The 27729-nt window shown below is 38.1% G+C and overlaps 1 protein-coding gene across 1 annotated transcript in view; it reads left to right on the top strand.

The window, feature by feature from the left end:
- The window catches only part of clybl (citrate lyase beta like), a 75490-nt gene that overhangs the window by 32046 nt on the left and 15715 nt on the right, over positions 1 to 27729 (top strand). The window contains exon 2 of the mRNA XM_047370838.1: positions 10275 to 10488. Coding sequence (XP_047226794.1) covers positions 10275 to 10488 — 214 coding nt within the window. The remainder of the gene's footprint in view (positions 1 to 10274; positions 10489 to 27729) is intronic.

Genomic DNA, 27729 nt, shown 5'->3' with positions numbered 1-27729 from the left:
TTGCCAAGTTGTTTGCCAAAATGGCGAAAGATTTTGGAAAGAAAAGTTTGACAGTTAAAAGCTGTGGGCTGCTTTTTGCCCACCCGCTCCTCAGTTTGACCGGGGTCCAGCCCACAATCACTCAGCTCTTGTGGGTTTAGTGAATTGAGAAGACACTTCTTGTGTAGATTTTTCAATTCTTCAACATGTCATTTGGCTGGGAGTGTTATTGTCCTCTGCCTCTTTTTTCCCTGCTCCTTCTGCTGAGACGAGTTGTGTCATCCCCTCGTGATCAGCACTTTTGTTGCCTTTGTTTTTGGCCCTACCTCTGAAGTCCATCTTGTCTTTTATGTGGCTGCCTTTCATGCATAAGGGAACAGTTGTGGCCTGTTGTGGGGCTGTTCCACTGCATTTCCACCAGTGGGGTTTCCTTTCATTCATTTCAAACAACTACAATAGGCTCTGAGGGCCTAAATGACCAATGTGGAGTGCACAATTCTTCAGAGTCTGCTCATTTTGTTTTGCCAGAGTCAATAAAAATGCTAAGTTGAAAGCTAACCCCCTTATGCCCTCTTGGAATAGAGTGGCTGGCTTGACCTTTCAAAGGCCCCTCTTTATTAACTTTTAATGATGAATTCATTTTGTTTTTGCTTTAAACTTTAGCTGAAGATTAGTATTCTCCACACATTTGGTGTTGAATTTTGATTAATTTTCTTTACAACACAGAACTGAATGTAGCTGCAGTCATAAAAAGACACAGTAGCATTTGGCCTTTTGCATTGTGACTTTTACCTTTCCTGTGATTCAGATTAAGACGTATTTATTCTTCAAAGAAAGGAGTGGGTTCAACTGATTTCATGCGAAAGAATGAAAAAAGGGAAGAAAAAGATGGCTTTGACAGAGGCCTTGCATTAAAGCATTGTATGCCAATTTGTGAGCTGGGATTACAGGTAGACTTTGGCTGGTGAAGATAACTGCCATGCCTTCAACCTTATTGTATAGATTAAGGCCTAAAACCTGAACTAATGAGACTGGAAAGAAGAGAGAGGACATGGATTGGAGGATAAGGAAAGGGCTTAGTTGATTGTAAGGGCCATTGTTGCTAGATTTGGCTTGCTGAGAACAGTGTATGACTATTTGTATAATTTGAGTAAGTAGAACGAAATTTCAAACAAAAGGAAAATAGCCAGATTTGGGTGTCAGGAGCTTGCATGATCATTTTTATCATGTTACAATTCAGGCAGGGAGCCAGTTATTGGTACCAAGGCATACCTTGTATTAAAAAAAAAAGTGGTTTCTAAACCATTGACATACTCCACTGAATGTTTTTTTTTTTCACTTTAGAGTAATTTTTTTGCAGACCTGGGCTATTTAAGGCCTCTAAGCCACAGTCAGGCCTTATGATTTTCCAGACTGATCTGCAGCGGTCAATGGAAAAACCAGAAATTTAAAATTCATTAAAGTATTAATTCCACATTCTAATCCAAATACACTGCTTTATTTAAAAAAGAAAAACAACATTTTTTACTTTGAAGGCGAATGTGTCCCTGCTTTGGCACTTGTATTAAAAACCTCATATTTGTGCCAACGTCAGCCTATATTAAAAAGACATACTGACTAATTTTCGACTATGATGATTATTGCTTACATTGGGTAGAGTCTCGCTGCATTAGATGCCAACACCTACACAGATGATAGTGGCTAAAGAGTCATAGAGAGTGTTGATGGAAAAAACATCACAATCAAGTTTCCTCATATAATGCAGCCCTACTTCTAAGTAGGCTACTTATTGACTTAATTCAAATGTAAAGTTGCTCCTTTTGAGGAGAACAAATTAGTGTTCTGATGGATTACGACTTGAATTAACAGTGCTGGACTAAACGTTGAAGTACAAGAACCTGCAAATCTTTTTTTTTTCTTTGTTTTTTCTAGGAAGAGAATAATACTAAGATTGTATTATTTAAGTTTTCAGTAATGCATGTCGCATTTTATTGTTCTGTTGCAATGACTACTGTTACCAGCAGCCAATAAAAATCATATACGCATTTTTGAAGTTATTGAGATCTGGCCTTCCAGGACCATACCTACTCTTGTTGCCGTATGGGGAAATAAACTGCTGGAGCTGTTTTAATAAGATGCCAGAGAAAGTGCTTTGATGACCAGAGTTTTCTCTGGATGTATGAAGCATTGACATACCGCTACCCCTCCCTCACCTGTTGCTGTGCACCACTGGCTAGCTTGCTGGAAGAGGGCTACTACATTCGCTTACAAGAGAGACAAACTCAGCTGTATAAAAACATTTCTTAATCTGGTAAACACAAATTTTCATGAGGTGGAAACTAAAACTGCTGTTGGTAATCTACAAATCCCATGATGGTTGAGCGCCCCCTCCCTAACCTAACTAATTAACCAGCTAATATCAGCCTGTTAGACTCCCAGTTTTTTCCTTTTTAAAGAGAGCTGAAGTGCCAATATGATAGAAGAATCACCACAACAAGTGCTGGATAGCTAACATTCTTATAATCGGTATATTATCATTGCTGAAATGGTAAGAACTGTTGCTTTTCTGTTTTAAATTAAAGCGAACTTATCGTGCTATGCAGTTTTTTGTTGTAAATGTTTGTGTGAATCCCAGCCCATACCTAATAGTAACACAAATAAACACCATCTAATGTTATGGAGGCGCTCATGTTTATAGGTCTGAGCAAAATTTGTTTTTGTTGTAATATTTTGTTAAAAAATACAGGTCTAGCAGTTCATTAATAAAAATGTAGCATATCCGGCATGCTATTGTCTCTTCTGCTTCTCCCACTGTAAAGAGCCTAGCCATTGTAAACACTACAGCCTCCAGCTGGTCTAATCTGGAGGGGAATGGATTGCTCACCCCGGGCTTCCAACTTGCTGGAGGGCAAGCAACGGAAGCAGGGGGCAAAGAAGTAGAAAAGAAGTGTTTGATTCTGTCCTCTGGCCTGTCTTGGATGTCTCTGGTTAATTTTTCAACATTTCCATACCATCACTTGTGTTTTCAGTTCTGAGGCAGTGTAGTGAAAGGGGGTGGGGGAGCTGAGGAAGAGACATACACATTACACCATCATGCTGGGAGGTGGAGCAGATGTGGGGGAATGTTTCAGCTTTCTTTTTTGCAGTAAAAAGCAAAGTATCAGACAGGCAGGTAGACGTGTAGCTTGGTAAATATTGATGACTTCTTGACCATTTTATTTCCTCCCTGCTGACAGCTTTCTGTGAACGCGGGGCTTGTTGGTGCTTCAGAAACATCGATTTCCTCCCTGTTCTTTATTCATCTTTTAATCTTTCACCAAATTTAATCTGGATTCTTAAGCACCACAGACCACCGAGCGGGGTACATGCATTAAGAAGAACCTTATTATTGTGGGGTGGAAACACAGATCTTTAATTTTTAGCATTTTAGACACAGCTTCTGCCTGCACCGCCATGCTGGAGATAATTGTGAAAATCTACATATTGAGAGGGAGGCTGTCTTGAGAGTCTGTTTTCGAGTGGGCCTCTTGTTATCTGCAGTAATTCATGTAGTTGGATGAATATTAGCACCTGAATTAGGCGATTATGCTGCCATGTAGACTCTAGGAGAGTTACAAGAAATAGTGTTCTTCATGTCATGATAATAAAGCAATTACTACAAGCTGTCTATAATACAAAATCATAATAGAAAATCATTATAATCAGTGGCTGGGATCTTTATAGTGCGATGCATTAATTATGAATTTTGAAAATCTGGCTCAGCATACATCAAGACTATTCCAGGTAAATTCTAATTTATACATTTTGACATTAACCTCTCTCGAACCATTACTACCCCAGAAGTATTTTTGACATCTCAGTAAACGAGCAGAAACAGTCAACAGTCTTCATGGTACTGTGCAATAGTTGCAACTGGCCTAAGCTAATGTTTAGCAGTTGGATCTGGCATGATTTGGCACGAGATACTCAGGGTATGATCAGGGTTTCTGGAATTTCATTTGGGAATTTTTTAGTTCTGGTTAAGTAAAGAAAGAAACATGCTTTATGGAGACCGTCCTTCTGTGATTTATTCTTTCATTCATTAATTCCTTTTTTCTTTCCTTCCTCTGTCCTTCCTTTCTTTCTTCCTTCCTTCATTTGTTCTTTTCTTCCCTCTTTCCTTACTTTTGTTCGATTGTTCCTTCATCCGTTCCATTCTTCCCTCAATGTATCCTTCCTTTCTTGCCGGCTTTATTCCTGCTGCTGCACAATACATTGATTATTACAGCTATAGTAATGATGTCTATAACATCATGATGTCTATAACAATATGTATTGTTAATTTGATTTCAATGCATCAGCTTAAGCTAAATGTTTGAATAAACACATGCTAAATTTCATAGTTTTCAAGTAAACATGCCTATTCAGTAGAATAGGTGTGTTTGATAATATGGGTTTTACTACTGTGTACACTCGGGGAATGACTACCTGATGTTAGCCGGTTAAGCTGATGAGTAAATGGATTTGAGAGTCAGCCTGCAGTCATTTACATGTCAGACATGTTACTTGTAGCTTACCAGGTGTAGTGTGGCTTCGATAAGATTGATGGGTGGCACTCATTTATTGCCCACGCCATAACTGGTCTAATGACTGCTAATAGTTCCAAATAACAACATTTGACTTTGTTGTAGGTGAGGGAAAAGTATGGAAGCCTTCTTGTAGTTATGTGCATCGACAAGAGGAGGAGAAAACTCCAGTCACTGAGGCACTTTTACTCACATCTCATTAAAAGCCATTTAAACTGTAGGAACAGTGTGTTGTTATACTTTTGTTGTTTTGAACCAGTTACAATATAACACATTAAAAAATCTATTCTTAGTTTAAGAAGACTGGGACTTTTAAGAACCGTAGTAAATATTGCAGTTTTGTTGATGTTGTTCACCATAATTCTTCTTATTCAAACAGATACAACACCCTGCAGTCTGTGAAGATAATTAAACATTGCTAGTTTTACTTATAGCTTTGCAGTAATTAAAATAAGTACATCCTAATTTCCAGTTTGCTTTTATTAAGTCAGGGCCATCTCTACATGTATTTGCCAGTTGGAAATTCCTCCTCATTATCTTCTTTTTTGAAATAACTAAGTCTGTCAATACTCTCAACTGCAGACTTTCAAACTGATATAAATCATTTTCCGAGCTGCTTTTTAATAGTATTGACAGCTCAGGATTAAATGGTGAGTATTTTCAAACATAAGAAGTTTGATATAATTAACTGGTATGAGATAAGATACACAGTCCAGTTATGTGTGTTGTAAGGTGGATGTCTTGTACCCAGGCTGTACAGATATGTTGCAACAAGAGTGTCAGATCATCAGAGGCATTTCTGCTGTACTGAAGATCAGTTGGTCGTTTGTTACCTGGGAACCACTCATCCTGTGTTGAATTTTTACCACCATCCTCCTCCATTTTCTGTGGCGCTTTGTCTGCTGCGGTCTGTCTGTTAATAAGAACCAGTCCCTTCCAGCAATAAATAACCCCACTAACTATACAGCTACATCTGATCTCAGACTAGTAAACATTGCCACTGCGGCCAGATCGAACCACTTTACAGCTGCAGTACAGCCACACAGCCCCGTGTTATGATAACCTGTGATGTAAAAAAAAAAAAAAAAAGGAAGCAAATAATAAGATAAGGCACCTCTGAAACGAGTCCTGGGGTCTCCCCGACTCTACTCACCTACTGGAGAGAAGAACTGCATACCTTCTAGGGCTCCTTATCAGTTTCCATTCACACTTCTGATAGGATCATTGAAGTGATAAAACAGCTGACCAGCAGTTGGTTTACAAGTCAAAATTGTGTTGAATTACCTCCCTCACATATAGTTTTTAGGAAGCATGAACTTTTATCATGATCCATGTTTGTGTTTTGTTTCCTTTTTATAGATTAATGTTATATTTGTCCGTTACAAACCTTTACCAACATTTAAACAGTTTAATTGTCAAATATTTTTCTAGAAAGTCATTGTGAGTAAATGATAGAAAACCAACATATAAACTCTATGTTTATATTTCTGATAACCTAGAAAATTTCAGCCAGATGGTATTATGTAAACACTCTCTGTACATTTTAGAAGCGCCATGGTCACGTTATGGCTCATTCCAAATGCATGCAGTGTTGCAAGGTAGATTGTGTTTGGGAGGCTTGTTTGTAGTATTGCCTCTATTAAAGAAGAGGGGTAATGAGACCTTGCATGACATCTCATAATAGTTTACTCTTCATTGTCAAATTCAAGTCTGTCTCGCAAAGTGGTCTCCATTTGCTGTCAGCCCCTGACTTTTTGTTGAAATAAATGTAAGCTATTTTAAATTCCAGATTTTAAGGTGAGTCCTTGAAGTTTGACACCATGTTTAAGACTCTTTTAAAGTAGGAAAGGAAGTAGTTATTGAGCTGCCCTGTTGTGATGACCAAGTCAGTAAGTAAGGCTGCTCATGGGGCTTGCCAAAAACAAAAGCATTAAGCATACAGTATCTGACACATTTTAAATTGTTATTGCTGCAGCTTGTTGGGTATCCAATAGAAAAAAAAAATGGTAACAGAGTGACAAACAAGATTTTAAGCGTTTGTAATATGTAACTGGCTAACCATTAGTGGCTAGCAATGTTAAAGTTATCATCTGATTAATAGCTTCCCATCAGTGCCAAACTAAAGGGCTGTTTAACTGATTTTATTTTATTTTATCTTTTGAAGAACCTGGGCTTCATTTGATGATTTGTAATTCATACTCTAAAATATTTAAATCTGAACTTGAAATGGAACTGGAAAAATGTACACCAAAACAGTTTTACATTAGTGAATCTGCTTTTGAACACAAACAAGCTATAAATTTTTTATGCTTTTTGGCATTAGCACCACCATTGAAGAAAATATAAAACCTTAAAATATGGATGAGTCAAATCTGGGCAAGATTATTCTACCCTGATTACCAACTCATTGAATCACAGTTTGTTATTTGTGAAATATCTATTTTTGAGAAAACCCTAAACAAAACCAAAACAAAAGTTAGTCATGATGGGCTTTTGGGGTGATATGCAGGGCCATTGTTTCTCCAAACATGGTGTATACAATGACATCAAAACAGTTACATTTTGGAATCATCTGACCAGACTATAGTCTCCCAGTATTTAATTGGCTAGTCCAATTCCCCTGCAACTAACCTCAAACAGGTTTCATTATGATTTTTCTTCACCAGTGGAGTCTTGAGCAGTAAACGTGCAAAGAGGCTCTTGCGGTTTAGTGCATTAGTTTAGTGCATTATTTGTTGTTTTCAAGCGAAAACTTTAACCTGCCATTTGCAGGTCTCTCTGGAGCTCCGTGAGTGCTCCTGGCTCTTGGACAACTCATTTGATTATTCCTTGGACTCTTCTGTCAGAAATCTTATGAGGTTGGCAGTGGCTGGTTTATGGTGAAATTATGTTTTTCCACTGCCAGGTTATAGCTCCAGTGGTGCTCACTGGAACATCCAGATGTTTAGAAATGAAGCTGTAGCCATTGCCATTAGTGTGCTTTCCAATAGTAAGACTTTCTTGAGACAATGTCTCTGCTTTTATCACCACTCTGTGCAATACTGTGGTAATAAGAAATATTTTTATAGGCCACCTTTTATTTTTAAACCAGTCAATATTCAATTGTGCTAGCAGCTGGAATACTTTATAAATGCTGACAGATTTCAATTGCTCTATTGACTTTCTTTGCATCATGTGTTGTTCTATAGATCTTCAACATGTTATTCAAAATTTTTACCCATCACTTCATTTGCAAATTAATTCCCTTTCCTTGTATGTGTAGATCACTTGAGTTGTTGAAGACATCTGGTATGAATTCTAAGTCAATTAGAAATATTTAAGCTAAACAAATGTGTTTAATACATATTTTACCTGTAGTATAGATTATTATTTTTTGTGATTTATTTGTCTAATAGCTTGCATGGTTTTGTCCAAAGTCTATTGTCTCATCTTTGTTGCTTTTCCCCAAGCATTTGGTGGGTAGGCTTTATGCCTGGAAGCACTGAAGTGCTTGAAGCATTCTAAATTGGTTCTAACTGCCTGCTCCAACTGCAACATCTCTGTGTAGATTAGGCTTTATTGGGTCTGGAGGGCATGGGGAGGCGTAGTTGACAGGATTAAGTGGCTATTGAAATCACTTAAGCTCCTTTAGAGAGCAAAAGACAAGAAAAGAGAATAACTCAGCCCCCTTATTTAACATATAGCCCTTCTCGTGCTCACTTTCTTCTACCCAGCTCAGATAAAGAGGGGCACTATCTACCACTAAGAACCCTGTGAGGCCTTCTCATATTCAGAGAGTTATTGGCTGGAGATACTGTTTGCCACTGTAATTAGGTATATCTGATGCTTAACGTGCATTTATTTATCAGGCCCGTTGTTAAAGATCTAGATTGCTTGAGAAAATAACACAGTTGTATGGCTTTGTTTGTGCACATCATGTTATGGAAGCAAATATTGTGTTACATATTTCAAAAACTGAGAGAATTTAGTATGGATGTAGTAATAATGATGACCATATTAAAACCAGAAAATAAAAGCAATAATAAGCTGTTCAGAAGTAACATCAGTAACTGAATATGTCTTTTGTTTTGTTGTCAAGAGCCAAGCCTTGAAAACCAACATTTCCGTGTACTATATGATACTGTAATTACTTGTTACTGTTGGATACCAGCCTCTAAAGACGTCTAATTCGTTCCTAAAAAGTTTGCAAGTCAACATCTCCTCATTACTTTAAAAACAGCTTATGGCAAATTTCCACTGTAACCAAGAAGAGGTGATCTGCAAAGGAAAAGTCTAAGAAACATATGAAACTTATATTACTACTAAAAGGGACAAAGAAGAAAAAAAACTGAAACACTAATAACTAATAAAATAACAGTTCAGCATAGATTATGTATGTGGTAAACCCAGGTGTGTTATGATTAATTTGGAATAAGGCCAAATTAGGTCTAATGCTAACAACCAGCCAAACAACCAGTCTATAATGCAAACAAAAAGGGAGAGTAAAATAAAATAAAACGTAATGCTTAAAAATCACTCCCTAAAATAGAAATCAATAAAATTTTGGATATTTGATTCTTGAGGCTGTGTTACTGAGCCATCACAGTGAACAACCGACTACCAACAAAACCCAAGTATGGACTCACAAGATGGCGGGCAGATTTAAAGCGTGGTGATGTCACAGTCGGAACAAGCAGCTCAGGGTTAGCATTGCAGAGCTTTAGCGTTAGGAGGCATAATAAACAACAATCATCTTGCCTGTTTCTAGCACTATGCTGACTGGGTAAATCTAACACATGAACATGCTTTGACCTAAACACCTTGTATCCAAGACACCTGAATCAAATAACTAAATTACCTACTCAACAAACCATCAACTTCTACAGAAGCTGTGTTGAAGCTGCGACACATCTAAAAGTTGCAGGACTATGACCCTTAAAGACTTCAGTTTGACATCTGTGATCTAAGCCATTCCTTTGTATCTGTGGTCATTGCACTGCAGGGTTGTTGCAATGCAGGAAGGTGAACCTCCGCCCCAGTCTCACGTTTTTTGTAGGCTCCATCTATTTCCCATCAACTTTGACCAGCTTTCCTGCATCGTGCTGTGGAACAGCCGTCCCACAGCATGATGCTGCCACCAGAGTGTTTCACTTTGGGACATGTGTGCTCAAGGTGATGTGCAGTGTTTTCCCCATACAAAGTGTTTTGCATGGAGATCAAAATTTCCTACCTTTGGTATCTTCTGACTAGAGTCTGCGACATGTTTGTTGTGTCAAGTGTATACCTTATGACAAACTGCAAGCAAAACATCCTATGCCTTTCTTTCAACAATGGCTTTCCTTTTGCCACTTTTATATAACACCATATTTGTAGAGTCAACAACTAATAGTTGTACCGTGGACAGATTTTCCCACCTGATCTGTGGATTTCTGCTGCTCCTCCAAAGTTATCATGGGCCTCTTAATTGCTTCTCCGAATAATGCTCTCCTTCCCTGACCTTACAGTTTATGTGGACAGCCATGTCTTGGTAGATATGCCGTTTTCATTTTCTGGTGATGGATTGAATGGTGCTCTGTGATGTTCAGAACATTGTTTTAAAATCTATCTAAAAATCTAATCTTTGTGGTTGTAACATGATGAAATCCAGAACACTTTATGCCTGATTTTGCTTTAAGTGTGCACTATTCAAAAAGGTATGCACATGCCCATGTGCCAGTGTGCACTTACGTTTGTATATATCTGTGTTGACAGGAAGAACGGCTGGCTCCTGCCTGCAGTCTGGCAGTTGTATACTCAAGCATGCTGTCATCACCATCAGTCTCCAGGCTCCTCGCTGCGCTACATCCCCCGTAGGGCAGTTCTCTACTGCCCGGGCAATGATGAACGAAAATTGAAGAAACTAGCCTTGCTGGATGTTGACTGCGCCGTGTTAGACTGTGAGGATGGCGTGGCCCTCACCAAAAAGGTACACAAATGCTCCTATTGTGCCTTGCATACATGAAAATCAGCTTTCTAGGGGAACACACAAACACGCTTTGTTTTGTGATCCTGGCTGATTTTAATTCCACCTCCCTCTGCCAGACAGGTGCTTGCTCTTAATCACTGAAAGGAAAACTACCTAAGTGAGATGTTTAAACGAGCACATTTCACCAAGCCCTGGGTGCCCCCCCCCCCATCAGCCTTTTAAAGCAAGGTGACCACATCCCACTGAGTGAGCAGTGGGAAAGCACCAGATGCAGCAGGTTAAAAGCCTCCTCCTCCTGCCCACTCAACCGCCCCATTGGCCCGGCTGAACTGCCCATGAAATCGTGATTGGAGCGCAGGATAAAGAGAGAGCCCAGGCAAAAAGTTAAACAACAAAGGTTTTTAAGTCATGATAATAAAGATGATTGATATGGCTGGAGGCTGTTCCTGTAGTAGACAAAGACAATAAGCTGATGGCCTGTGTGACTGACAGACCAGAAACTGTGACCCTGCACTCGTACTGGTGGATCTCAGAGTTTCTGTCTTTATAATGTGTTGAAGGGGGGAATGTGGAGAAGAATGCAGCACAAAAGGCACCATGCAGGCTAGTGGAAAAACTCTGTAGCTTGACTCTTGCCAAACATGTTCAGCTCCAAACTCCCTTTTTCTCATATCAACCCACACAGCCAAATACTGTATATCTGACTGAATTTGATGCAATTATTGTGTATTTTGAAAAAGATGTGAATCATTCTTTTCCCTCCTTTTTGTTTATTTTTTTATTCTTTTAAAAAGCCTTATTTTATTTCAGCAATTAGCTGGTGGGTTGCACTTGTCATCCTGGTATGTGCTGTTATGATTGAAGACAAAAATTACATTAGCTACTGGATAGAACCATTCCTTTAAAATGAAAAATAATGTTCCTCAGCAGGCTTACTACTTTTTCTTCCACATGCAGCACTCTGAGTAATGCACATCAAAATACCAACAATAACTTCAGGAAAATTGCATTCTATGTTGGTGGTTTTTCTGCCTAATAATCCCATTACTTCCTCCTTTTCTCATTTTTAAACATCAGTACAGCAAACGTTGGTCATCACGTTGCTCTACAACATGTTAGCTTTCCTCTCAGAGTGGAATGCTTCTAGGCTAAGGTACGTTGTCTTTGTTGTGCTATAATTTGCTCAATAAATAAATTTGCCCTCCCCGCTGCCTTTCTTTCAATCGTTTCACGTTATTGACATCTTTTTTATTCTGGAAGTATTCGATATCAGTAGTTGTTAGTGTATAGCTTTTCCTAAAATCAGTACCGTGTTTGTGCTTCATATTTGTTGTCAGAGATTTACATTTCGAGACATTTATCTTTCTTAGGCAGTACATCTTTGCTGAAGATTTGTGGAGCATTTACAGGCAGGAAACAGTTGCCACTTTTCACATTTTCTTCATTTTGACACTTGTGAAATATTTGGTTTGTAGCCATTCATTATTTTTTCAAATATTTATGGTTAAAAAAGTGACTTGAAAAGTCAATTAAGGCAAATATAAAATTTTAGAGCCAGAACACCAAAACAAATTTTAAACATAAATACAACAAATAAGCCGTTTCATTGTTTTTGAAAGCAGTTAATGAATTTTAAAATGTACTTTTCTCACCTAAAAATGGATTATACATTTCAACTGGAACTGCAGGGCGCAACTGTGATTTTGGTACATCCCCGGGGTTATCCTCACACACAAGCTTATATTATTTGTCCAGGGTTGTGTATTGGCTCCCACTTTGTGATCTCGTACCTTGAACCTGTTGTATTTATATGGTCCTGTGAGCTTCACCTGCAGTGCTTCCAGAAATTATTCACACCCGTTTACCTTTCTACATTTCCACACATTTACATCATGTAGATACTGTTTTACCTGTCAAATGTGTATTTTTTTTGCATAAATGACAATATATTGCATAAAAGACAGTTAGCCTTGTTTTGTTGTGTTTTGGCACCTCAGTGACACATCCAAAATCTTCTAGCCAGGTTAAAGCAACCATGTCAGGAACCACTGTAGTTTCTGAATCCATCATTTACCCCCTACTGTTTTCACTGTATTGTATTAAAAAGTACTTCCTGGTTGGAATATAGTACTTTCTCATTTCCCTTGGACCTTCACGATTGATCTTTGTGGTGGGAGGGTACTAAATATCTCTATTTGAAAGAATATTCTCAGCCTTATGTTTCAGTCTTCCCTCTTTAAACTCATCTACATGTTTTCTGTTAACTTTAACTGTAATAGACTTAAAATCAAAGAATTTGGGTTTTGTCCATCTGTGGAGAAAAAGGGAGCTAATCCCCCAATCAAAATATTTTCGTTGGGTTTTTAAGCTGTTATGGCAGATTTGTAGCATTTATGCTACAAGACCACAAAAACCAGTATCCCCCAAGAATGTGGATAGTTAAGATGCTTTCTGTTTGAAAGAAATTATGACGTTTTGCTACTGTATGTGCGTGTGCAGTTCTCTTTATGTACACTGGGATCTGGGTTGATTTATCAAACATTTGATGATGTTATGTGTTTCCTCCGTGTTTGGAGAGATCTTAACTTGGTTTCAGAGTGTAACCGCTGTAACATAATCACAAGCTACATCTTTGATACACCAGTTCCGGATCCAAATCAGAGGTGCTGTATATCTCTCTTCGGCCGCAAATACATTGAATGCGCATGTCTGCGTCCATAAAATAAATTGAAACCTTAAAATTACATTTTCGCATGAAGTTTAAAGTTTATAAATGTCACAAATGTTGACACTGTGATACAATCTGTTATGTTTTCTGTTGGAAATGACTGCTTTATCATTTTTATGGGGAGAGGAGGCTTTTTTTTTCTTTTTTTTAACCTTTCTCATATGACACATTGAGGTTCAATAGCAATATAGTATTGGGGGTATGAAGGTATGAAGTTTGCTAACTTAGTTTAGAAATCCATTAGTTTTAATGGCTAAATACAACAAAAAAGAACCCATCCCACTAATTTCCTCATTCCCTGTGTTCTCCTCATTCTGTGTTTAGTATATTGTGCTTTTTTCTGTCCAGTCAGGTAACTTTGAAAATCAAGAAAGTTTGGCTCATGTTGCTTTTTAGTTGGATTGATTGGATGGATTTACTAAATTGTGATGACAAAATCATCCACCAAATCAATTGTAAAGTATAAGCAACACTTTACTCATATCCACTGTTTTTAAATATCCTTTTATCTTTCCTGTGCTGACACAACTCTTGCTACAAGCTTTGTAAACATACCCCATAATGTCTTTTATCAAGTCAATGGGTCCTAATGATCTGTAAATGAATGGGAGATTTAGCTATTACAATCTGTGTTGCTGTGTGTGTCTTTGCACTGACAGTTTCTACAGTGTCTAACCTCATTGCAATTATATTCACCATGACAACCACATAGCCTGCTCTGTGGGTTCGCCAAGACATGCAAGGCCCTCAACAATGACTCAAAGTCTCGTAATGCATGTCTAATGGGAGAAAAGCACAGGCTGGGCTTTTTAAATGTCATCTTGAAGCAGGGTTTAGGTGAAAGCCACAATGGGCTGGGTGAAGTGTGAACTTAGTCACCGTGTATGCATGGATGGGCCTTAAATAGGGCTGCTGCTGCTGACCATTTTATTATGTGTTATACGCCACCTTCACCTTAAAAGGAGACAAATATGTTTGTGACTAAAAAAGTACATAATCAGCCCTACCTCCTCGTTTGGAAATTGAAAACTGGGAATTTGTCCGTTTAATTGCCGCTTTGACTTGTGAAATGTCTGTACTTCACTTTGGCAGAAATGGTTAGTCTTTAAGAGTGTAGAGTGGTAAGACGGAATAGCAGCCACCCAGAGTTTACTAACTGTCACCATAGACCTGACAGGAGGAGGAGGAGGAGGAACAGGAGGGAAGGCAAGACAAGGCTGACTGCTCTAACACTTTTACACATCTCATCATATCTGTATGATCAGTGGGGTGGAGGAATAAGGAGGGCAGGTTGAAACCTTGGAGCGTAACTGACGGCTCCACCTGTCCTCTCTCCTCCTCTCTCCCTTACGGTCTTGTTCTCTATATAGCCTGTCTCCCCCTCTTCAGTGTCCTTAGGGTTATGATTGTTTATCTCTCCCTCCCCCATGTTCCCTCTCTGTCTAGTAGTGCCCTTTGGTCCAGTATTCCTCCTGGTGTTTCTCTTTCCCCTTATCTTTTCCCCACATGAGTCCCTCCATCCTCGATGACTCCCCCCCTGCCTCCCTGCCGCAGAGAGTCTCTCCTAATCCCTGGAAGTTTGGAACTAATGAACTAACTGCTGCGCCGCTGCCACGGAGCTTGGTCCCAAACTATACTGTACTTCACACTCGATTTCCTCTCCAGATGGCATAGTGGCGCGGCCGACACAACAGGGAGCACCTCTCATACACCAGCGTGCGCCTGCACACACACACAAGACTGGCACAACACAATCATGCAGACACGTCTGAATGTGCTAATGTTCGTGCATGTAGCCATACATGAAGGCGTTTGTACAAAAAAGCAGAATCAGTAAGAATAAAATGGAGAAAAAAAGAACTGCACATAGTTCAGTTTCAGTACATTCAGACAGACAACACCCTGAACCCAACATCCACCTGGGTTTTCACCCCAGGTCTTCTACATTTCCTCCGAGACCCTAAGTTACTGGGTAGATATGGCAAATTAACTCCGCTGAAGTGTGAAACGTAGCTGCTTAGTGAAGTGTCAGTGCTCCAGCAGTGGGCACTCAGCAGCTTTTAAGGCTTTCAAACCAGGAAGTGTGCTTTAGTTGAAATAATGCAGATTTTTGATCCAGTAAATAGCAAAACATCAACCCAGGAATAAAATTAACAAATGACGGAAGCAGGATTTTGTAAAATAATTGAAGGAGTTTACAAAAAAACCTCTTAGCAGACGGTGCGAATATTTAGGATTCAGGGCGACCGATTGCTGATATTTTAAGCCAGTACTGTTTATTTTATTTAGCTAATGTGTTAGTGATCATCCTGCCATTTTTTTAACATTAAGTTTCTGCAGTAGTCGGCTGAGGTGAGCTGAGTGAACCAGTAGCTTCTTTTTTCTTCAGTGGTTCTACCCTTTCACAGTCAACAAAATTGACAACCCATAAGAAATGTGCTTCTTTTTAGTCCAGTTATATTTACATATCAATTTGACTTTATTCTCTTTCTGCCATTTTCACCTGGTACAACAGTATTCTTATTTAGATGATGTTTGCACCACATAAACCGTTGAGTTTCATTCTTATTCTTATCTAATGATCATGATAATTCTTATCATTATCATTTTTTTAAGGATAATGCTCAATGATAAATTCTCCCTCCCTAATTGGCACCCCTGGTTGTGCAAAAAGCTTGATTGTTGGCATGAGTTATCTCTAACTCTAACAGTTGCTATAAAACAAATGTATCTTAAACATTTTAATGTATACTTTTTTAACTTCGTTAACTATCAACTACTTCCTGTTTCTTTGGGGTATGAATAGGAGGTGACGCAGACACCCATTTCTCTTCATGTATAGTACGATGTAATTCATTTAAAAGAGCAAAGAAGTTCATATTATTGGCAAACATAATCTAACATATTGTTAAGGTTGCAGTAATGTTTAAAAAAATAAAATGAACACTAGCAGTGGTTTTTAAGTAAACAAGCAGAAGATTCTTTCTGTTTTACTGCGATTTCAAAACAACAATAGAGTGATGGGTGGCTCTCCTTTAGTCTGCACCCCAAGACTGATTTTCACAAACAGAAATATTTTCAAAGAGCTGAGTTTCTCTTTGCTGTAACCAAGGGGAAAGTATTGTAACCTTCAATCAAGCCAGCTGACTGGCAGGGGTCAGCAACAGGTGGAAGGGGAGCAAGCTATTACTTTTCCTCATGCATGCCATTAGAGACTTTAAAGTATAGGGTTGGTATGATGAAAAATTCTAGTGTTTCTGAAACCATAAGTGTTTAAGCCTTTGCTGTAACTTGATATTGGTAAATAACCCATGCTGAAGCTACAGCCAGAGTAATAGTTAAAATGTTTAAAATTTAAAACTGAAGCATATTATTCTATGGAAGTTATATCAATGTGATATATCATTTATTTATTCAACACACAGCTTTACTAAGGGTGCTAAAAAAATGTAACAAAGACAAGTATACACATGAATAAAATTGGAGAACGCTCAATCAACCATACATTTTCTGCACTTCATGCTCAATATTCTGCATAACAGTACGTTCCTCCTCAACCGGACTGTTACGGGAACGGCTCCTTTCGCCACGGATTCCAGCATTAGAGAGGAGGCTGTGGGTGGGAGGGGAGGTTAAAAGTGGGGTTTTTTGTGATTCCACATGCCCAATTGGACCATTTACCAGAGGTCTGGAGCGGGTCCTCTCTTGCTTCCATTAAAAGCGGTTGAATGACAAACAGGTCATTGTTGCATGGATTACATTATTACAGTCTATTACCTTTGTCTGATTGTCAGTCAGCATGAGCCTTGCTGTATGCATGAATTGTGTCTGACACCAGAGATTTTCAATTTAACATAAATTATGCAGTCAACTGTCAACTGCAGCAAGACCTCGATTCAGTGTTCAATGTGCTTTTCCAAAAGAACACAAGAAGCTTTGCTCCCTTCAATAAAACAGCTTTAAACATGTAAAGTCTTAATGGATAGTGCTGTTGGGAGGCAACATTGCCCAATTGAAATATGAATAGTGCACATTTAGTTTAGCTATCTGTTATATTTGTAGACATGTACAGTGCTTTGCAAAAGTATTCATGCCACCTTTTTACACTTTGTCACATTACAGCCATAATGATCAGTGGTTTTATTGGCATTTTAGTTGATAGAACAACACAAAGTAGCATGGAACTATTTACTGCAGTGTCATACTATGGGGAGGCTTTTCTTCTGCATGAAGTTGATGGGAAGATGGATGGAGCTAAATACAATCCTCAAAGAAAACCTGTTAGAGGCTGTAAAAAATGTAAGACCGGGACAGAGGTTCACCTTCCAGTTGGACAACAACCCCAAACCTCCAAGGAAAGATACCAATATGGTTTGGATCAAAGCTTGTTAATGTGTTAGAATGACCAAAGGAGAGTCTGGAGCTAAATCCAGGTGTGAACCTGTGGCAAGACTAGAAAAATGATGTTCAAAGATGCTCTCCACCCAATTTGACTGAGCTTAATCTGTTTTGACTTGGCATAAATTAGAGTCTATTAATGTGCAAAAGTATTGACTCAGGGCCACAGAAAACTAATGTATGCCAGACTTTGCAGATTTGTATTTTCTGAAAAAGTTCAAATTCATGTATCATTTCCATCCACTTTACAACTATTCATTACTTTATGTTGATCTGTTACATAAAATTCCCTCAAAATACATTGAGGTTTGGAATTTCATCATGACAAAAATCCCAAAATCTTCAAAGGGTTTGAATACTTTTTCAAGGCACTGTAAATGTATTCACATTTTCCTGTGTTTGCTCTCCTGCCCGGCACCTCACATGACCACAGAGACTTGAGGAAAACTCCCAGTTAAACTGCCAAGCTTTACAAATGGGATGTGATCTGCTCAGCCAGAAAATGGACTCCATGCTGGTCAGATCAGAAAGACCTTCCAATTCAAGTTTTACTGTCTGTCAAAATGTACGTGTGATTTTAGGTGTCATGTAACAACTGGAGGCCTTAAGGGGAGAGTACCATGGTCAAGCAAGAGGTCATGGGGTACAGATGAGTGATGACAAAGCTTGTCTGATGATGTGTTTCTTTTGAATATGGAGCAATTTAAATATTAGTATTTTCTTTGATTATTTTTATTCTTAATTACTTGTTAATTACATAGCAACGTTTGAACTTTTGAAGTGTGTTTATATAGCAGCAGTAGAAAGAAAAGGAATAAAAGGTGAGGACCTAGGTCCTTTCAAACTCTCTTATTATCCTGTTACACCCCTGTGTTTTCCCTGGCAGCCATAACCTGCACCATTCCATGGTAGTGGGATTCTCAGTGCACTCAACACCAGGGAGCAACCTCAGCTGGAGACTGGGTGGCGGGGAGGGTTACAAGACGAAGGGAGCATCAAAGAATGAGGAGAGGGTTAGAACAGATGTGGGTGACAGAAGACTGCAAACTATGCAAACATCTCCTGTTTTAAGAAATAAGAGATACGTGCTACCTCGCGGAAGATGTTTACAGAATAATTAAAGCTGCTATTGCTGGCAACGATGGGTCCATCAACATATTTACCATACAGATTAAGAATAGGATATCATCAAAGTTCACATGATATGAACATTTTCAGCTTGAGTTGTTATAAATTGCTCAAGTCAGCTAAAACACATGGTGTTTGCTGGACCAGCTTGTTGGCCACAGATGATTTATTTACTTTTTAACAAGCTGACGGTGGTATGAGATCTTTCTTTCACAGGTTAGGGAGCTATTACTGATAACAGCTTCGCAGAACTTCATTTCAAAACACCCAAAACAACCCTTTAAAAATGCTTTAGCATTCCTCTTAGCACATCCCTTGAGATTGTTCTTGTGGATATTTAGTTTTTTGTGAAATACAGTGAATTTCTACAAATGAGCGGAAATGAAATACTAAATATAGGACATCTGATAAGTAATTTCCTGAAAAACTGCCCATTACAGATAGTGTTAAACTATAGTCAAAGAGCTTTAATTATATACTCTCATGCTAACTAGTATACTAACCGTTTGTTTTAACTGGTGTTTTTCTACCTTAACCTGTCAGTGTTTTCTAACTTTGATAAGCAGATATCATGATTTACAAATTTCACCTCCTCTATCCGATTATCCGTGTCTCCTTGTCTCTCCATGACAGGAAACACGTAACGCAGTGTGCATCCAACTGACATAATGAAGGTCTGAATCTCCTCCTGCTACATCTCAGTTATCAGCGTAGCCTGAATTAGACAGTCATCTCACTCTGGCTTTCTGGAGTGCAGCATGTCATATGTCAGAATGCATTCCCTTTGACTTGAAGCCTGCTAACGTGCACACACACGCATACACGCACTCTCCCTGACACACATGCACTGACAAAGAAAAACAAATGTGTACACAGCAACACTTCAGGCAGGCAGTCTTCACTTGTAAAAGTCTACGGCTCATTTTAAATGGCAATGTGAGTTGCGCAGCAGGGTGCAAACTGCCAGTTCTTAAAAGGTACAAAAATAGAGTGAAAAAACAACTACTCTTCCTGTGAATCTAGACTTTCAAACTCTTTAAATTTAAACAAATATGTTTTTTTTTTTTTTTCAGTTTTGGTACATGCAATTGTGTCACAAAGGCAAATTTTCAAAAAGAGTGACTGGATATTGGTTCTCAGAGGGAGCACTAACCAACCACTTCCACAACATGGATGACATGAGCGAGACAACTCACTGATTCATCTCAGCAGGATTTACAGCAAGGACATTAGTATGGCATTTGGAATGGATGAGTGTGGTCAAATGGTAATCAAGAGAGGCAAGGTGACGACATTCAAAAGTGCTGAAGCACAAATTCCTGAGAACATCTATGGTGGTTAGGACAGTCACAAATATCTTGGGGTCCCGCAGGCAAATGGCAACCATAGAGAGGCCGCAGGGAAACCAGAAACAAGTGTATACCAAACCAAGCCTTGGCTGTAGTAGGACGTATTAACGTTTGTGTTGTTCATAATGTTTATTAATGCACAATGTCTCTCTTCAGCAAATAAAATAAATGAAACCTTGGGTTGTCTCAGATGGAAATAAGTTTAACTTACCACTGATATTCTCTTGCTGTTAAGGTAACTTCTGTTTCAAAGACAATTTCTGCTTATCAAAACAAAACACACTTCCTGTTATGTTTACTCAGAAATGCAACATTCGCTCTCATGCACTTAGTACACTTAGCCTCATTTGTTGACCCCTGTTGTAAGTTACAGCCTACATTGGAACATGTTTACTGTGTAGACTTGAGAACACAGGTTTTAATGTAGATTCAGGACATGGTTAACTGATTATCTTGAAAATCCTCTACTCAGAGTGAGGATAAGAGAACTCCCCAAACTCTGTATAGTGCAGTATGCAGTGAAAGAGTAGACACACAAATTAACAAATATGAACTACCCCGATACAAAGAGAAAATAAAAAAGCACTTTGCTTTATTTATTCAGAAATTCTACATTGGTGGGGTGGGATTTTATCTCCGTGTTATCTTCCTTTCAACATAAATGTATGTTTTTCTTTCGGAGGGGTGTAAACATTACACAAAAACAATTTTCAAAATAATATAAAACACTAAAGGTTAAAAACTAAAGCAGGCAATAAAGACAGAAGTAGAAATCCCAAACCACAACAGCATCTAGAAGTAGAAATAATTAGCACTGACGAGGAAGCGGTGAAGTTGTGGAAAATGAATGCCTCAGTTTTGACAGTGATTATCTGAGCCCCAGGGCTTCAAACCCTTCAAACTGCAAAAGCTGCTCCAAGCGATTTTAGGCAAAAACAGGAGAGATGTGTGTAGAAAACAGTGGTCCTAGTAACACCTAAGATACTCCTTAGGACCCTCAAGCAGTGTGGACCCAACCTTGAAGGTCTACGGCCCAAATGGAAAAGCTAATAAACTGAATAAACCTTGATTCTGCCATTGCTTAAGGTCCCCTGTGTTAGACGTTCATAGTGCAAAACACAAATTCGAAAACTAGAATCATTATGAGAATTCAGACAGACATTGAAGTTCACCAACAGGCAATTGCTTCTCCACCTAAAAAGTTGATTTTCTTATTAGCTGCTAAAAGGTCTATATTGTCTCCCCTACTTTGTATTCAGTATATGTTGTATTTCTAACTGCAAGGAGAAATTATTTAAATTCAATGTGTCAACTAAGTGAACTTGCACACATAGGCTCTCCATAGGCAATGCTTGTTTCAAGCAGCTTGACAGGAGGGCGAGACATCCATGATCTGATGCTGAAGAGGAAGCTAGTCCTGCTGTGGACTGTACACATATCGGTTTGAACGTTCCAGTCTGATGTGGTCTCTAGAAGGCAGTAGCCATGCTGTGTCACATATACATTGCACTCCGTAGGATCCTGAGCGCCAAGGCTCAGGCTGTTAAGAAGCTGACCTCGCTCTCCTGGAAGGTCAGGTCTTCTGCACTTGAAAAGCCTCTCGTGTGCATCTATGCTTTCCGCGGCCCCGTCTGCCTGGCTGTCTGCTCACAAGCTTGCTTGCTTGTGTGTCAGCCTCTAATGATGAGAATGATGGAGAGAATCAAAGAGTAGATAGACCTGACGTTGAGACAAGCTCTCCGTGGGAGACCAGGTGATTGGGGAGAGAGCTTTGAAGCAACTTGTTGGATAGCTGTCCATTAATGTAAAATATATTGTTTTCAAAGGGCTTTATTCCAGCTTGGAGTACAGGATACCATTGGGGTCAAGGTATCTGGCAGAATCTCTCTTTTACTTAAGGCAGAAAGGCAGATGAAGGGAAAGATAGTGCATCATCACCTGGCCGTTTCTGGCATCATGGATTCAGCAATTGAGGAAAGCACAAGAGGCCATCCATATGATGAGTCTCAGATTACATTAAACGTGAAAGAAATATTCATGAAGGCTCCCTTTTTGAAGTGGTTGCTTGCATTACTACTGTCTATTTGATCTGTGAATGATATAAACCATGTTAATTGATCTCATCTGGCTCTCTGTTTATCTTGTTTGGTTAAGGATCCTTGTGACTTTGGACGCAGAAAGCAGTCTGTAGTTCTCACAGATCAGTTTTCAACTTTTACCATGAACAGCAGAGGGACAGACTGAATTTCATCCACCACGTAGCAGGTTTATGATTAGTGATTTAAGGGCTTCATAAATGCCCCATCCGTTTTAAGTTACCTCTGTACAGTCGCAGGTCTGTCTTGGCCTTTGAGGCCAGCATTGAGATGGTGAAAAAGAGAGAGCAGCTTGTGTAAAAGTCAAAGATCACAGCGTACTCATCATATGGTGTGACAATCCCTCTCGTCTAGTTCAGTGAGGTAAAATGGAGGCATAGATGACACAGAGCAGTTCAGCCGCCTCCTGACCCCTGTTAAATCTGGGTAAATCTTTGATATGTAGTTTGATACTAAATTTTTTTAAATACTTTTCACAATATCAAATATAGTTCTGCATTCCAGAAGATCAGAGCATAAACTGTTCAGTCCTGTGACTCATGACAGCCTCCCAAGCAGTCAGATAAAACTAAACTCGAGTTTACTCTCATTCTCTGAAGTTTTTACAAGAGGCTGTGAACAATAGTCGCTCCATGTTGTTTCCCTCCATTGATTTTGTTCTATGCCAAGTATTGCATCACTTCAAGGATCATAGACTGATGTAAACCAATAAACACATAAAAAAAGTCTCAAGTTTTTTATAGCAGAGTTCTGGTTCAGGAAAGATAATCCCAATCTGAGCATTTTTAATAGAAACACATGTCTGTCTGTCTTGCCTCTAATGTGAGCTGACAACTTTTAGGTTACTGTTTCCTCATGCTGCTAAACTCAGACCATATTTTTCCCACAGAGGTTCTTTCCTCTCCCTGACAGGACTTTTTCTCTCTACTCCATAATGTTTTCTCTTAATTCCTGCAGGCACAGCATCTGGTTTGAGTAAAGCTGCTTGTGCCACTTGGTTCCGCCAAGAAATTGGGTGTGTAGCTTTCCTTTCATTTTTTTCTTTTCACCATCATAGACTCTGTTTCACTCACAAAAAATATAAGTTTACAAAAACACATAAGACTGCATCCTGTGTTTTGTTTTTTTTCCATAAGAAATTATGTTATTGCATATTAAACTTCTATAAGAGTAATTTTTTATATAGTTATTACAAAGTTCTTGCAAACTTAGGTAGCCACTCTTGTTGATGCAAATGGATAAATGCAGGAATAAGATATATAAACAACACTTAAAGAAAAAAAGCAATACATATAAAATTTAAATAAAGAAAAAGCTATACAGTCAAGGTGCAGATCACACAGTCCATCGTGATTAATAATTTCTCTGGAAGACATTAGGTTAACTGTTTGAAAGTAGCTTTGAGATGTAACAAACTTGCAACCTAAGAAGGATTTAAAGTAGGATTCTAATGTAATCTTACTTTATAGATGTTATTTCTGCTCCAGTTCAGACCAGCATTGTTACTCTGATGCCCAGCAGCATCAGGACTCCCATTCTCCCAACAGCTTTGCCACATTAATATTGAACAATGCAAGGATTGTACAAGTCATGCTTTTTTACACATAATTAGTGTGCTCTTTACTTATGCGTGTACAATTTTACTACAGTAATGTAACTGTCAACACATTATTCTAAGAACTCATTCAAAACTAAAATTGTAATAGCATTCATGTAAATGATATTTCTGCTCTGCACATGTGCATCAGCATTCGGTCTTCTATTTTTCACAAGTGTCACCAGAGCATTTGATTTAAGCTTAGTAAAATGCATTAACAGTGAATGGAAGTAGCTGAAAGTTTCACATTTCTGGACATTATTGGTCCACGTTTACTTGTGATAGTTTAACTGCACCTGAGTAATGTGGCTGTTAAAATATTTTCCCAAACACACCAGTTGCCACACCAATCAAACTCTGAGTCACGTTAAGGTAATTCTACATGTATGATGGATGAAAGGGAAGTTAAACGTTACGAAATTCAACAGTAGCTGCAGTAAAACATTTCTTCATTGGACTTAGAGATAGAAGAGAAAAAAGGTTAAACCAAATAACATGGCAAAATACAAGGGGAATGTTTGTAGCACTTTTAATTTTGACTGTAAATTTTGAAATGAATTATATGTGAAGTGTAAATATTTTTTCACCAATTTCCTTGACTAACACAAAACGAATATTTTTTTTTTTTTTACCACTTACAGCCTTCCTGTCTCTAACATTAATTTAACATAAAAGCAGTGGTATACTTTTATCATAGTAAAGCATAGTTCTAAAGCATAGTAAAAACACAATAGCGGTTAACAAAATAATGTTTGCCTTAGACCGGTTACCTTTGCATGGAGATCTGGATGACTCGTCTGTAGATGTCGTTTAAGATGAGTTGTATTTTTATAGGAGATCGTCGTCCCGCATAGTTTGCACAACATCTTGTTTTTATCTACGTCAAATGTGAAATGTGTCCATACATCTGCTCTCCTCTTTCTTCCTGACCTTGTCAAATTTCCTATTACTTATAAAAAATATTCACAGGGTTGACTCTTCCTCCAGGGATTTAGATCAAATTTGTGCCCAAATGCTACGGTGATTAGCTTAATGCTGATTGAATGGTTACCCAGTTGTCCCACCTTTCCTTGTGCGCTAAAGTATTTATGATTGGATCTCTCCCCAACTTGTCCTTCCACAAAACTAGATTAGTTCTGATTGGATGTCGTCTCCTTCAACATTTTCATCTCGTTTTTATGCGTTGACGAAAGTGTCGATTCATTTCATTGTAGTTTTTATCTAGTTATCGTCTGGTTTTTGTCATGAAATAAAGGGTCGTTGACGAAACCTATAACAAAAATCATTTGTCAACAAAATTAACACTAGTTTGGAGAGGGCAGTTATTGAATTCACAATATGTCTATATCAGAAAATAACATATAAAAAGTAAAACGAATTTGTGCACTTTATGGTAAAAAAAACAACCAATGGTGTCCTCACTGGTCTGGCTGACTGCCGGCTCTGTCCTTACCATGTCATGAATCGTTTTTTGTCCTCCTTCCTCAGCTGTGGGTTGTTCCTTCTCTTAAATCTAAGATCCTAGTCCTATTAAAATCCGTGGGTAAAGTATTTACAATGGAGAGACTGTTTTTGGGGAGAAAAAAACATCCTTACTTGTTTATTTCCATGTTAAATAAAAATATTTTCTTCCCATGTTTCCCCTTCATTTCTGTATTTTTGAGATGGTTCTTCTTCCCCAAACCTTATCAATGTTGCTGCCATCCTGTGATATTTTGAGATAAGGAAAGTCGCTGGATACACAAACATGAGTCACAATTCAATGACATTTTGGTACAGAAAATCTTTACTTTTGCCATGGTAAAGAGAGTTCTAAGCTGGGTAATTTACAGTTTAGTTTAATCTGTGTTCCAATCTTGACCAGTGCTCATGAAGTATTGTGAGTGATCAAAACGATGTTTGAACTCATTTTGGTCACTCACAAGAAGCTGAATAGAGTTTTCCTGCTTATACTTTTGCTGCTTTGACCCGTTCCATTCTAGTTTTTCAAAGTATATGTTACGTTTTTCTCTTTTCATTTATCATTAAACCTTTTGATAGCTTTAGGCCTCGCAGCTAATATGTTAGCTCCCAAACACTAGACCTCTATGTAATATGTAACCTGTTTCAGCATAATAAAGACACATAGGCAAGTATTTTATTTTACTTGCTTTCTGACTTCCAAATAAATGGCTTTCAAATCTGACTCCACAATGTAGTATAAGATTTGGGCTTTTAATGATTTATTTGAGCTGTTCTTTTTCCAGGGTAAAATTCTATCACAAAAAGAAACACTTAAGGTAATTTTAAAAACAGAAATTGGGTATACAAGTTGGAATGTAAATACACAATATTGTGGATATTCTCAAATCTACACAGGGTCATATTTATACACATTTACCCCCACAAATATGTGACCAAATGTTTATTTTGCAAACTGCTGAAGGAAACATTTAGTGCAGAGAAACATTTAGTTACAAAAACAAGATCCTGGCATATATTTAGTTAGGACATAGGTTATTTTAACACTTTTAAGCTAAGTACATACATTTTCAATTGGGTTGAGGTCACTGTCCTGCTAAAAGATTTATGGTAACCTGCCTAATTCCTTTTAAAACCAGTTTTGTTGTGTGTTTGAGGTAATTATCTTGTTGAAATCTTCAGCTGCGTCCAAGTTTCAGCAATGTAGGTTTTGATTTGAGGTAAAGTCTTCCTTTATTAGTATATCCATCTTGTGCAATATGCAACATTGGCTGGTTGACTTCAAGCTGCTTCGTGGCCTTTCACATTTAGATTGCAAAATGGCATCATCTGACAGTGAAACTATTGTCTAAAAGGCATTTAGCTTGTCCATCTGGGCAGCTGCGAATATCAATCGAGTTTAAAAGTTCAAAGGTTGACTTTGGAGCAGGTGCTTCTTTCTTGGCCTGCACCCTCTCAGAGGGTGCAAAAGCAGAGGATGCAAAAACTCAGTTAACTGTGGGCAGTGATACAGGTGTTCTGGCATTCATGCTGATGGTGCAAGTATGTAAACTTCTCAGCTGAACCTTTTTCTCTGTACTTTTGGATTATAGCTTCAAATGTACTTGTCTCAGAACACTTGTGTTTTCAAGGTCAAAGGAATACTATTTCCTGTCTGGACTTTAGCACTATAAGGAGCTGTGACTTAATAGACTTTATGTTTATGTTGAAAACAGCTACGGTCTTTTAGAAATACACAATTTAGTATTATACCCAGTGTTTGATGAGGAGGCAGCATTTTCATTGTTTACATGCTTTGCATTGCAGTATAGTGTCCTTTAAAAAGCGCATTGTACCATCCGAATGAGAACCTACTGGATGTAGCTGTGCTTTAGATTAAACATTCAACATCTGAGTCATTTAATCTGTATGTGTATTTTCCATATAAATGTACTGCATTCGCACAGTGTAAACAAAACCAGGAACAGCAACACTTTTTTGCTTTATTTACTGAAAACTTGTGTTTGCACATAGCCATATTTTTATACAATGGAAATTCATACTCGGTGTCATTTGATTTATTCACACAGTCTGCCATATTATAAGAAATTATTACACAGAATGTTTCCTTAACATTGATTGTTTTTCAATCAGAAATATAAAAATGCATTTAACCAAGCTTTTCAGAATAATGACTCTTTTGAGTCAGAAATGGAAATCTTCTGCCAATAAACTGACAGCTTATTTCCTCCTTTTGACCCATTATTAATACTGTATAGACATGCTAAGAAGGAATAAAAAAACAAGTTTATTTTCACGGTAGGTGGTCTCAAATGTTTTATTATGTATTTGATGTGTAAACTCTTTGATCACTAATTTTACTTCATACCTAAATTATTATTTTTATACTTGTGCTCAATGTAATTTCCACAACTACATTTCTATTAAGGACATTTCAATTTGATTACATTCCTTTCGTGTTTTTTAATTATAATTTGATGAATA

Source organism: Girardinichthys multiradiatus, chromosome 7 (assembly GCF_021462225.1).
Source record: "Girardinichthys multiradiatus isolate DD_20200921_A chromosome 7, DD_fGirMul_XY1, whole genome shotgun sequence".
Classification (NCBI taxonomy): domain Eukaryota; kingdom Metazoa; phylum Chordata; class Actinopteri; order Cyprinodontiformes; family Goodeidae; genus Girardinichthys; species Girardinichthys multiradiatus.
Note: the sequence above shows the minus strand (reverse complement) of the source record. Positions and strands in the feature narration are given on the sequence as shown.